At 34.8% G+C, this 13,688-nt stretch overlaps 1 protein-coding gene across 1 annotated transcript; it reads left to right on the top strand.

Moving 5' to 3' along the window:
- Nucleotides 1–563: 563 nt before the first annotated feature.
- LOC127266525 (phospholipase D zeta 1) lies at nucleotides 564–13,234 on the top strand. The gene is made up of 20 exons (XM_051296786.1): nucleotides 564–983; nucleotides 1,665–1,766; nucleotides 1,980–2,095; nucleotides 2,198–2,339; nucleotides 2,842–3,009; nucleotides 3,852–4,025; nucleotides 4,892–5,134; nucleotides 5,224–5,340; nucleotides 6,559–6,698; nucleotides 6,798–6,947; nucleotides 7,479–7,635; nucleotides 7,722–8,243; nucleotides 9,432–9,542; nucleotides 9,943–10,089; nucleotides 10,168–10,365; nucleotides 11,322–11,423; nucleotides 12,157–12,288; nucleotides 12,379–12,444; nucleotides 12,587–12,648; nucleotides 12,745–13,234. Exons 1-20 carry the CDS (start codon nucleotides 726–728, stop codon nucleotides 12,992–12,994), a joined length of 3,357 nt encoding a protein of 1,118 aa, XP_051152743.1. The 5' UTR covers nucleotides 564–725; the 3' UTR covers nucleotides 12,995–13,234.
- The last annotated feature ends 454 nt before the right edge of the window (nucleotides 13,235–13,688 follow it).

Below are 13,688 nucleotides of genomic sequence, written 5' to 3'. Positions count from 1 at the left end.
TTTACATTATATTTTAGTAGTAAATAAAATCGTATACTAATATCAAAAGATTTTCAATTTACTTAAATTATAAAATATACAATTACTTCAAAGGACAAAAATTCAAAAATTATTGCATATAGTTTCACTCATTCATAAAATTCTAATATTTAATTTACTACAAAATTTTAAATGACATATTTAAAATGGGAAGCATGGACTGTATAAATGGAGCTTAAATTTCTAAAGAACAAGTGAAAAAAAAAAAATATTTAATGTGATATTTTTTAAAAAATAAATAGTGTTAAATAATATTTTGTGAAAAAAAAAAAGCATTTGGTGCGATAATTTTTTAAAAATAAACAGTAATCCGTTAGAATAAAAAAAAGAGCGGCATCAAGTCATTGCCCTCCAAACCCGGATACTACTCGGACCATCCAAACCCGATCCGTATAAACCCGGGTACGAATCTGGTGGATGGATTGACCGGAGATTGCACACTATCGAAGTTTCAATATTGTGATGAATAAAATAAAAAAATAGAAAAATTATAATTAAAATTCACGAATCACAACTGGACTGGACATCTCTCGTGTCGTGTCGTGTCGTGTCGTCTCTCCTTTTTAATTTGCTTTCCTCTTCTAATTTCAAAGGTTTTCTTTCTTCCGGAAACCTCCGATGGATCTCTGAATTCGCCTTTGCTGCAGTCTTCGATTTCTGATTTCGGCATACTTCGTATTTACCAAATGGCGTCCGCAGAGCAGTTGATGGGCAGAGACGGCCCCAAGTACGCTCAAATGCAGAAGGAGGCGCCGCCGCCGTCGGGATTGCCGTCCTTGACTTCCTCGTTTTTCTCGTTTCATAACCCGAATTTTCTTAGTGGCGAGACGGCTCGGATTTTTGATGAGCTGCCGCAAGCTACCATAATTCATGTATCGCGACCCGACGCTAGCGATATTAGTCCAATGCAACTGACATACACGATTGAGCTCCAATACAAAGAGGTATGCAGTTGTTAATTGTGCTGGTAGGGGTGCTCCTGATGCATTTTGTTAGTACGATTTTCCGATTTTTTTGTGGGCGATGTTTCATCCTTATAGGATGTTTTGAGCGAAAATGGTAAAGTTGGATTATTATTTTCTGATCCCAGAGTGGGTATCTCGTAGTCCGTTGTTTTCCGAATCCCCTACAAGAGTAAGGATTTTGGGTTATTGTGATGGTTTTGTTGACCTTGCTGGAGATTTAATGGCATCCGCATGTTTGCGAGGTCAAATTCTTGAATATGTGGATTGAACCATTGATTTTATTTATTTATTTATTTTTCATATTGTGATTTTCTTGTGTTCGTTCTATCCGAAAATTTGGAATTGATGAAGATGCTCTATAAACAAAACCTTAGTGCTAAATCAAACTGCATAAATAATATTCAAAGAATTATGTTTAACGCAAGTACTGTTTAAAAACAAAACAAAGAGCACTAAGCAAATACCGGGTTTGTCTTTCTTGAAACATTTTTGGGTGTTTATTAAATTATTGCAGCTGGCTGTTTATTCCCTGAAGTTTGAGGTTCAAACATATATAGAAGTATATGGTTACTTTGTTTTGGTTGGTATTTGTGAGGCTTTTATTAACTGAGGTTAGACTCACTTGCCCAAATTGATGAAAGTTTCTCCTCCTTGTGTTAGTTCAAGTGGCAATTGGTGAAGAAAGCTTCGCATGTATTCTATCTACACTTTGCTCTGAAGAAGCGGAAATTTATCGAGGAGATACATGAAAAGCAGGAGCAGGTAGCTAAATTTATCTTATCAAACTTGCAATTGCATTAGCTTGGTGGTCTAGTGGTGCATGTTTTCAATATTGGCTGTGCATATTACATGAGAAAATCAACTGTTTTCTTCTTATTGTAGCACTGAGGAGTGGCTAGTATTGGCTACCATCACAGTTTTATTTGTCTTAAATCTTTATATAGGTTAATTTATACTCGATTCAATTTTGTGAAGGTTAAAGAATGGCTTCAAAACATAGGAATTGGAGATCACACAACAGTTATGCAGGATGATGAAGAACCTGATGATGAGGTTGTTCCCTCACGCACTGATGGATGTTCCAGAAACAGGTGCTTGTTAGTCAAGCAATGACTTGTTCAGATCTTACTGGAATAAGATGTGTTGGTTGCTATTGTAATAGTTATATATCTTACAGGTAGTTTTTTGTTCAGAGATGTTCCATCAATTGCTGCCCTTCCAATTATTCGGCCAGCACTTGGAAGGCAGCATTCAATGTCTGACCGAGCAAAAGGAGCAATGCAGGGATACTTGAATCATTTTCTAAGCAATATAGATATTGTGAATTCCAGAGAGGTAAAGCTAAATGTTAACATAATTCGTAGATGTATTATTATCTATAGTGAGAATATTTATGATCAGGTATCACCATTGGGTCTTGTGTTGAGATTTCTGCTGTCATTGGTTGTGGCAGACTAGAATGGTGGCATGGGGCGATTGTAGTGAGAATTCTGTTGGTAGAGGAGATACCTTACTTTATAGTCCAAAAAACTGCTTTTTCAACCCAAGAAAGTTGACTGCAAAGCCAATCTAGATCCTTAAAAAGTGTACCATGTGAAATTCATTCAAGGGAGTGTCTCTAGCAGTTTGTTAAGCATTCAAAATCTTAATTGGCTGTTGTTTGCCCTGTGATTTGATAATCCTGATTGGTTATTATCCAATAACTACTCCTCAAACAGTTTGTACTATAGTTGTTGCTTACAGGACACATGTATGCAAGTAATTTTCCTTAATCCAAATGGTCTGTTTTACTGGCACATTACTAGAACATTTGTGGTAAGCTTTATGTATGTTGTAGGTGTGCAGGTTTTTGGAAGTTTCAAGATTATCTTTTGCTCCAGAATATGGTCCTAAGCTGAAAGAAGAATATGTATCGGTGAGGCATTTACCAAACTTGGAGAATGATGGCGACCAAAATTGTTGTTCATGCCTGTGCTGTTGGTGCTGCAGGGATAATTGGCAAAAGGTTTGATATTTTTGTGGTGATCACTGCATGGCTTAATAGAATAGCTTCATGTTGTACAAAATCCAAATGTTTATGTTGCTATGGTTAGTTGAGTTATAAGGTGGTATGTCATTTTCTTAAATCTTAATGAAGTTTGATTAAATGCTTTGCATGCTGTTGAAACGTTACCCTTCTTTGGTTATCAACTGAAGCCATTTTTTCCCCATCCAGTGTACCTATACTTGGATTTTATTTATTTTTTTAATTCTTTTGGACTCATTGATTTTCCAAATGCTATTTTTGCTGAAACTAAATATAATCATGTACTTTTATTGTTCAAATCCACCGGTATGCACTGTCTGATCATCCATCCTAAAGAAATTTTATGATCTTAAAAGTTTGAATGTAGAGTTTTCAGGGAAAGTGGACTCAGAAGGTATTCTTTCTGTGCAAAGTACTAGTAATGGTTGTTCAAAGTCTTAAATTGAATTTGAAATGAAGTATAGTTGCTAGCATGTGGTACCTGGATATTATAGGATCTTCCTGCATGTAGCCCACTGGGCTATTTATTTGATTATGATAAATCAAGATTTAAGACTGATTTAAGATTTTTACAAAATAAATAAATACAAAATTCTGAAAGTAGAAGAAAACTGATATATGATGGTTTACACCCTTCCCTTTCTATTTATTACTCTTTTATCTTTTCAGCTTGTTTTGATTTATGATCTGATTTCCTATGCTCATTTTCTTTCTACTATCTCTGGTGCTGCTTTTGTTTTGATGCTTAAAAGTATTGCAACCACATACTCTGGAACTTATGATTCTTGAAACTGTTGACAATAGAGTTGGATCATCTGCAGGTTTGGGCTGTATTGAAACCTGGATTTTTGGCCTTTCTTAAGGACCCTTATGATCCCAAGCCTTTAGACATTATTGTTTTTGACGTTCTACCTGCTTCAGATGGTAATGGAGAGGGCAGAGTGTCACTGGCCAAGGAAGTTATCGATCATAATCCATTGCGCCATTATTTCAGGGTAAGGTGTGAGATATATCATTCATTAGCTTTCTTGAAGTTTTCTCTTTCCTCCACAGGTGGTGGTGTGATAATCTAGTACCACTCTTTTTAACATCATAACCCAATAGTCACTAGTCTTCAGTGGACAATCAATTGGGAGATTCTTGCATGTTTGAGCAGTTGTGCTATGGATAGTTAAGCACCGGTCTGAACAAAAGCTTATCCTGTAACTTACATATACAGAATTACAGATTGTTGGCAACAACTTGTTTAGGCAATAATATGTGATATAGATCTTCTCTATTTAAGGGAGAGGGTTTGTTAACTTTACAGCTAATAGCACCTGTGCCTTGCCACCCCTTAATCTGATCCAATCATGTGTCTAAATATGGCATTGCGGACATTGCTTTGGGTAAGTCAAGTTGTGAGTTTTCACGATATAAAAAAGACTGAATTCTAAGGACTATATGGGAAGGAAGTAGCTTCTGTTTTTCATCTAAGTTGGAAAGAACTAGCATTTTTCTTACAACCTAAGTTGGAAAGAATTATCCTTTTTAATCTCCATTTTATAAGGTAATATATGTTCGAAGTATTGATGCAAAAACTAAGTGGGAGCTTGCTTGAGTATAACTGTTATTTACCATATAATTAACTGTGTTATAGTTTGCTAAAAGTCGCATGGTACTATCTTCTAAGATTTAAATGCATATGCCAGGTGACTCATGGCACTACGAGCATATTAAGAGTGGTATATATTCTAAGTATTCATGCAAAAAATAAGTGAGAGCTTGCTATAGTATTGCACTTATCCAATCTAACTGAACTGAGAGTTTTACTTTGCTGCAATTTGCATGGTACCGTATTTAAGATTTTGATGCATGCCAGGTGACTTGTGGCACTAGAAGCATAAAACTTAGAACCAAAACGAATGCCAAATTAAAAGATTGGGTAGCTGCAATCAATGATGCTGGTCTTAGACCACCTGAAGGGTGGTGTTATCCCCATCGTTTCGGTTCTTTTGCTCCTCCCCGTGGTTTGACCGAAGATGGGAGTCAGGCTCAATGGTTTGTGGATGGTTGTGCTGCTTTTGAAGCAATTGCTTTGGCCATTGAGGAAGCAAAATCAGAGGTGGAGTTTACTCTCGTCTGCGTCTATGAATTTTTCTTGGAGTAGGATAAATGGGTTTTTGCTGCAAATTGTAATATGCTTTAATGCAGATATTCATATGTGGGTGGTGGCTGTGCCCTGAACTATACTTGCGGCGTCCATTTCATGCAAATACATCATCTCGGCTTGATTTTTTGTTGGAGTCTAAAGCCAAGCAAGGTGTACAGGTAGTGTGATTTATCTAATATTCTATAAAATTCTCAGAAGTGCATCCTGAATGGCTAGGAAAATACTTGTGATTTTGCTAGTTTTACATACATTGAATTGTATTTTGTATGCATTAGCAATAGCCAGATTTACTGGTGTCATATGCATGAACTTCTGACTGCACACAAAGTGGTTTTTGTAAATAAACAATCAGAATGCATCACAGGTGTATGGTTGGTCTTGTTCTTATAAAACTTTTCATGGTGTGGAATGATCTATCATATAATTGAAGATTTATTAAATTATGCTTTGTATTGGTAAGAAAGGATAATATTTTGATTTGTCAGGTGATATGTCAGGGAACTAGTGGAGTAAAACATAATTCTTTAAATATCTGGAGGAAGAGAGATGCTGATTAATGTTGTCAAACTTGAAAATAAAGTTTGTTAAAGCCACTCATCTGAGATTTTATGTTTCAATATTTTTGGGGAGGTGCTGATTGCTGCACTGAGAGGTCTACTGCAGCTGTGTTTGTTTGGGGATTTTTTTCGGGTGTGTTTGTTTGAGGGTTTGGATATTGAGTTGGGATTTGAATAGTAAAAATTTTGAATTTAAATAGTTGTATGATGTGATATAAATAGGTGTTGATGTGATGTTTTGAATGTAAAATTGATTTTTAGTATAATATAAAAAATGAAAAATAGGTGTTTGATTTGATGTTTTTGGGGGGAAAAAATGGAATGAATAGTGTATATTAAATCCAATCCCTCAAATAAACACACCCTTCAAGATTTTCACTATTCACTATTTTTTTCATCCCGAAAAGATTAAATCAAACTCTTATTTTTTATTTTTTTTTTATATTATACTAAAAATTAATTTTGTTGTTCAAAATATCACATCAACACCTTAACAACTATTCATTATCAAAACTTTTTACTATTCAAAACTCAAACCCCTGAACAAATACACCTGCAGTTTCTGCGAGATTTTATTTGTAAATAGAACCAAAGTTCTTTCACATGAGGCATTATGGCAAAGTTACTGGTTTGTTCTTTTACCCTAGAAAGTATGGGAATACGCCTTAGAGGCAACGGGCATGGAACTTAGTATTCTCAATCTTCGGAGATTCTGCATGCTATCCTCTACACATCTTCGCACTTCTTTTTTTTTACTTAAATGTCTATATGCCTATTATCTTTTTCTATTTTATTTCATACTCAATTTTAATTATGCAGGTATACATTCTTCTCTACAAAGAGGTTGCCTTAGCTCTCAAAATTAACAGTGTTTATAGCAAGAGAAAACTTCTGAGCATTCATGAGAATATCAGAGTACTTCGGTATCCTGACCATTTTTCTTCTGGTGTCTATTTATGGTATGCTTACTATATCAAGTAAAATTCTGTACGTACTTACCTTCTTTTAACGTTTGCTATTGAAACCTTTTAAACCTTGTTGCATATTCTGGTGCATAGGTCCCACCACGAAAAAATTGTTATTGTGGATCACCAAATATGTTTCATTGGTGGACTCGATATGTGCTTTGGCCGTTATGATTCTGGGAAACATAAATTGTGTGATTATCCGCCAAAAATATGGCCGGGAAAAGATTATTACAACCCAAGGTATCTTCAAACCTACTTTTGCTGGTGATGATAAGCAATTTCTATTGTTTCTACTTTTGTGCAGCAGTGGTTAGGTCTTGATTGTTTATCATTAGACAGTCTCTCTAGTTAGCTGGAGCAGATCAGTTTCACTGCAACTAGCCTCTAAATAGTTGCCTTAATTTTCTTTAGATGGAAATATTATTTAAATAGAAAGTTTAGCATCTGTTATCTTTATTGTTGATTTATCGTTTCCTGGTTTCTATGTTTCTCTCTCTAGACCTTCCAATGGTATGTAATGCTTCTTTTTCCTTGTTAAATAAAATTATTCTCACTAGAAAAATAAATAAGTAAAAAATAAAAAGATAGAAACTTAACTGCTTCCTGCTGTTCCAAACTTGAGATTCTTATTGTTTCTGTTGTACGATAGCAATCATATATTTGACTCTTTGTTTGCCATTTCTCTCTAATTTATTTTTGGAACTGATTTTTTTATTTTTTATTTTTCATTACACAATAATGCAAAATATTTGATATGATATACTATTGCAGGGAATCAGAACCAAATTCCTGGGAGGACACAATGAAGGATGAGTTAGATAGATTGAAATATCCACGCATGCCTTGGCATGATGTTCATTGTGCCCTTTGGGGCTCAGCCTGCCGTGATGTAGCCAGGCATTTTGTGCAAAGATGGAACTATGCGAAGGTTGATTTTGAGTTTTCTTTTTAATGCTTCAAGCGTAAGTTATTTTAAAGTTGTTTGTCATTTACTTTTGTCTTATGATCTTGCAGAGAAATAAAGCTCCAAATGAAAACACAATCCCTCTACTTATGCCTCAGCATCACATGGTTATTCCTCATTACATGGGAAGAAGTGAAGAGATAAACTTCAGCAATAAGAATAACCATGTTGATCATGAAGGCATCAAAAGAAATGATTCATTTTCCAACCCATCTTCACTTCAAGATGTCCCACTGCTTATGCCACAAGAGGTTGATGGGCCAGATGCAGGGAAGATAGAACCAATGTTATATGGGTTTAACACATTGGATGATCTTCATGATCTGCCAAGCAAGCCTAGCAGGAGTCCGTTCTCTTTCCGTAAATGCAAAATTGAACCATTAAACACCGGTATGCCCATGAGGGATTTTGTGGATGGTCATGACAGCTTTGATCCCCAGAGTGCCCATATATTGCATCCTGGACCAGAGGTTTCAGAAAAAGAGTGGTGGGAGCCACAGGAACTAGCTGATCAAGTCATTTCTGCTGATGAAACTGGACAAGTTGGACCTCGTGTATCAACTCGTTGTCAGGTGTTTTCATTATCTTTGTTTACATTTTTATGCGACAAATTGCTAACCTCCTCTTTAAATCTGATCAGTGATATATTTGCCTGTGTAATTTATTTTAAGGTTTCAAAATCTCTTTTTTTGTTTTACACAATCATTAAGTAGTTTACATCTAATGAGCAATAATGGTAAGAGAAGATTTTTGTACACTAACTTTGCCACAAAAAGCTTATATTTTCGAAAGAATATTCGGCATGTATATTTCATAGGGATAGGGGCGGCAACCATGTCAGAAATGGGTTGGTAGATTGAGTCTTGACCCATATATTATAAGAGACTTTTTTTCTTCAATTCCAACCCACCTTTAGCTCGTTTTTATTATATTTTAACTAATTTGTAAATTTATTTCAATTTTAATTTCAGAAGTGGGTTCAGGACTCTTAAACACATTTCTATACCATACACACAAAGCTAAACAGAAGAAACTCATTAGTTTAATATTTTGTAAATGTCGCTGTCTTGACTCTCTCGTGTATTTATCTGTGCTATCATTGCAGCTGTTCAAGTTATCTCACAATGATTTCTATGGATGTGTTTGGTTTATGTTTGTGTTCGTATTTTGTTTTTGCATACTGGTTTGATGTGATGGTTTATGAGAGGTAAGAGGGTATTTTTCTTGAGGAGCGTGGGAATAGTATAGTAATGAAGCAAAAGAACTTACTAAAAAAATATAACCTATATTTCTTTTGGGTTTGTTTTCTCGAGGTTTGATTTTATATTTTGGTTTAAATAGTGGTTTGGATTATGAGAATAAATAATATATTTTTATAGAGAATCGTAAGAATGGCATAGTAAAAAATTGAAATCAAACTTCATGAAACAGAGCCTTTGTTTCTGTAAATGACTGAAAAACTCCTTATAGAATACTTGAAAAGAATCACATGGTTTGCTGAGTGACCAATACACAATGTGTATAAATGATAGTAGAAAGTGTGTTTTAATTGCTTTGGCCCAACCTTGGACACCTATATCTAAGCTTATCTTATTTCAAATTATTGAGATGAAACTTTTTGAATTGCATCTGCGTATGAGATTTGTAGTGTTTCTGATCTTCGTTTGGTTCTCCATAATTATTTTTTTCTTCTAAAGAGGCGATTCAAATCCAATAATTAATTAACTCTGGTAGCAATATGGATGACCTGTGGTTCTCAGATTATAAGGAGCGCTAGCCAGTGGTCAGCAGGTACAAGCCAGATTGAAGAAAGTATTCATAATGCGTACTGTTCACTTATTGAAAGGGCAGAACATTATGTCTATATTGAGGTTTGTAATTGTTCTTCTTCAATTATTGTTTATTTATTGTTATTTTTTTCCTTCTAAATAATGTTATACAAATAACAATGATGAGAAAATTTCAGCTGAACCGGCAGTATAGACTTCTGACATGTCCAAAAGTAATTTTAATTTATATATGTCTAATTGTGGAAAGTGAGATTGAGACCATATAGGGCGATCGATAAAGTAAAATGATCTATGTTGTGTCCATATTATGAATGGTTAAGAAAGATACATGATAAGTTGATATGTCTATTAAGCACAGAATGGAGCAACAGATGGGGTTAGCATGAGATATATAATTCCTTTTCATTTGTCATGATTCAGCATTACATAAATTCATGTAATGAGATCGTTTTCTGAAGTGATATTGTTGAATTTCTTCCAGAATCAATTCTTCATCTCTGGTTTATCGGGTGATGAAATTATTCAAAATCGTGTTTTGGAAGCATTATACAGGCGCATTATGCGAGCATACAATGAGAAGAAGTGTTTCAGGGTCATTATTGTTATACCTCTCCTACCTGGTTTTCAGGTACTGTTTTTATTTTTGGGCAGTGCCTATTCTCTGAATCAGGTTTCTCTCATATTTTTTGTCATGTCAATTGTATAGGGGGGTGTGGATGATTCTGGTGCTGCATCTGTGAGAGCTATAATGCATTGGCAGTATCGAACAATATGCAGAGGGCACAGTTCCATATTGCACAATCTTTATGATCTTGCTGGCCCTAAAATGCATGATTATATATCCTTTTATGGACTGAGAGCTTATGGCAGACTTTTTGACGGTGGTCCTATCGCCACTAGTCAGGTACATCAGCTTTTCTTTTATAAAAAGATGTATGTCTTCTTTGATCAAGGATATCCGATCTTTGAATTGTATAGCCTTCTGTTTATGCTGCCTTTGCAGAAACTTGAGTTTTTCACTTTCAATTTTTCAAGACTTTAATGCATGTCTCAGAAAACTTATATGTTAGGATGGTGAGACTAAAGAAATAGATTACAAGCCTTCTGCTAGATTAGGCTCGTTCTTTATTATTAGTTTAGGCCCATTTAAAACTAAATATATATATATTATTTATTGTTTTATATAACTTGATTTTCTTTTGCGAATATAATAAACTTCTACATGGTGGCTAACTATGATAAGGAGATTTCCTTTAACCAACTTCCAGGCAAATGTGTTCTCTCTATGAGGAGGAACTTTCCCCCACACAAATAGATTCAGAGCCCATGATGAAAATCTATTAGTCTCAATCCAATGCTAGGATTGACTGGAAAAGGAATCGCTGGACATTGTCTTCCACCTCAGTCTATCTGGATTTGAGGCTAATTGAGAGGGGCTGGATATTAGTTCTTCGAATTCTCTTTCCTAGTCAAAAGAGGGCGGCATAGCTTGATATCCCACGTCCAAGTATCTTCTTTTCAATACCCAAAATCTTTGATACATCCAGATTTAGAGTTGGAAACCACATAGATACGACCAAAATAAGTCTCCGAAGGGAGGGATTGATAATTCCAAGGGGCATGCCAAAACCTAAGGCTGTGTGTGGATGTGGGGTTAGGAATAGTAAAAATTTGACCTAGATGTATTTGATAAAATACAAATATGTGTTTGATTTGATGTTTCACTTATCCAGTTGGCATGATATATTTTGCACTCTGCAGTTACTGTTACACCTGTGCCAATAAAGTTGCTTTGCCTATTTTTTGAAAGGACTTCTTGCTATTAAGCCTGATGATTTTTTTATGCTTGTCTTTCCTAAGGTGTATGTTCATAGCAAAATCATGATAATTGATGACCGGACTACATTGGTTGGCTCTGCAAATATTAATGACAGAAGTTTGCTCGGATCTAGAGACTCTGAGGTAATGTCTTATTATTGATAAGATTTTATTTTATTATTATTTTTTCTTTTTTTTTTTTCTTTTTTGTTGGCATTACAGAACACGTTCTCCAAATTTACAAATTATTCACAATGCATGCATATTATAGCTCTCTTATTGTAGTCAGGGTTGCTAGTTACCTGAGGCATGATCCACTCAGAGTGGAGTTACCATCTGCAATCGTTTTAGGGTGTTACTGCATGTTTGCACAATTTTTAATCATTTTGGTGATCTGTTTGCTTCAAGTATAAGATATATATTAGATCCTCTATTGAAAAATTTTACTTGCTATTTGTTGCCTGGCATTATCTTGAATACTAGTGGTGGGTAGTTTAGTTCATTTTCACTTGTACTCTGAGCTCAAAATTGGGTTTAGGATTACTCTCTCAGTAGCAGCCTGACTGTTGGATCCAGTCATCCAACGCCTCCAACAAATTTCGTTTGGTCCACAAGGTTGTGTCATATGCAACTGGCCCTGCCCGCATTTCATTGGTTATTTGAGTGTTGCATTAATTAATGTATTCAACTAAATTCTCTGCCACTATTACTATTATTTTTACTTCATTCGTCCTCCAATTTTGTGCTCAAACATGTGGACATATGTTTTAATGAGAATTGGTAATAAATTGATCCATTCATTTTAAGCAAGGAAAAGTACCTAGTACAATAATGACAAAGAATGAAAATATTTTTTAAATTGGATTGGTATTTGCAGATTGGAGTACTAATCGAGGACAGAGAATTTGTAGATTCATCCATTGGTGGCAAGCCTTGGAAAGCAGGGAAGTTCTCATTGAGTCTTCGTCTTTCACTGTGGTCCGAGCACCTTGGTCTTCACGCCAAAGAGGTCTAGTTCTTCACAGCTACATAAATATAGGAAGCCGTTGCATAGTATTTTTAAAAGCCATGATTTGACGAGTTTGTTTTGCTATTACAGATTAATCAAATAAAAGATCCCGTGATTGATGCAACCTACAAGGATTTGTGGGTATCAACTGCAAAGGTAAATAGTTTTCAAAATGTAAATGAATAATAAGGAAAAAAAAACATGTTTCCACATTACTGATACTCAGCCATTATAGTCGAACTGATATCAATTTCTGCATTCATCATTTACTAATCGAGGTTCATTTTATCTCTGACAGACAAATACGGCGATTTATCAAGATGTCTTTGCTTGTATCCCAAACGACCTGATACACACAAGGTACGCCTAACTAAGCCAGCACAATTGCTGCCATTTTACATGCAAGTCCCTTTTACATAATCCCCGCTCAATCTATATATACATATATATATGCAGGATTTCACTTCGACAATGCATGAGCTCTTGGAGAGAAAAGTTTGGGCACTCAACTACTGATTTAGGGATAGCCCCTAACAAGCTGGAGACCTACCAAGATGGTAAAGTGATAGAGATGGATCCAATGGAAAGACTCGAATCCATCAAAGGGCACCTGGTTTCGTTCCCTTTGGACTTCATGTCGAAGGAAGACTTAAGGCCCGTGTTCAACGAGAGTGAGTACTATGCATCAGCGCAGGTATTTCACTGAGTTATGTGTGTACAAGTATAATGGTTTCGATCAATTCATGGCTGGGTCACTGAGCCAGATATATAGTTCCCTATTTTTCACTGTTGTATATTAACCTCTCCTCATTATGTTATGTACCATACATACATACCACACGAAAGGATACGTACAGACCATTGAAACTATGCTCCATTAGAAGCAGAGGCAGTGGTATTACTAGCTGTCTCTGGAGTATAAATATTCTTCAACTTATTTTTCCAACACGTGCGAAATCTTAATCACTGCTATGTTTATATACTCCATATTGTAACTGATTGAGTATTACTGGTATATTGTTTGTTTATGTCTAAATATTCTAAATTACTATTAAATACTCCCTCGATCTTATATAATTTGTTTTTATTTTTTATTTTCTTTCGTTCCATATAAATTTTTTTTTTCTTTTTTGAAAAATTGATTATACAGTGCAATCATATTTTAAAATTTAAATTTTAAAATTTTTTAATTTTAATTAAACTATTTAATTATCTTAATTTTTATCTATAATTATTTTTGTTAATACATATCTTCATTACTTAATAATTAGGCTAAATTGTACAAAATTTACTAGTGATTTTACGAAATTGCTCCAAATCTCCTCAGTTTTAGAAAAATAAAGAATTTGGACGCAATTTCATAAAATTACAGATCCTCAGAGTTGTAAAACAAACAAATT

This window comes from Andrographis paniculata, unplaced genomic scaffold (genome assembly GCF_009805555.1).
Source record: "Andrographis paniculata isolate CXL003 unplaced genomic scaffold, ASM980555v1 Contig76END, whole genome shotgun sequence".
In the NCBI taxonomy this organism is placed as follows: domain Eukaryota; kingdom Viridiplantae; phylum Streptophyta; class Magnoliopsida; order Lamiales; family Acanthaceae; genus Andrographis; species Andrographis paniculata.
The sequence above is the reverse complement of the archived record's forward strand: the minus strand, read 5'-3'. Positions and strand labels throughout refer to the sequence as shown.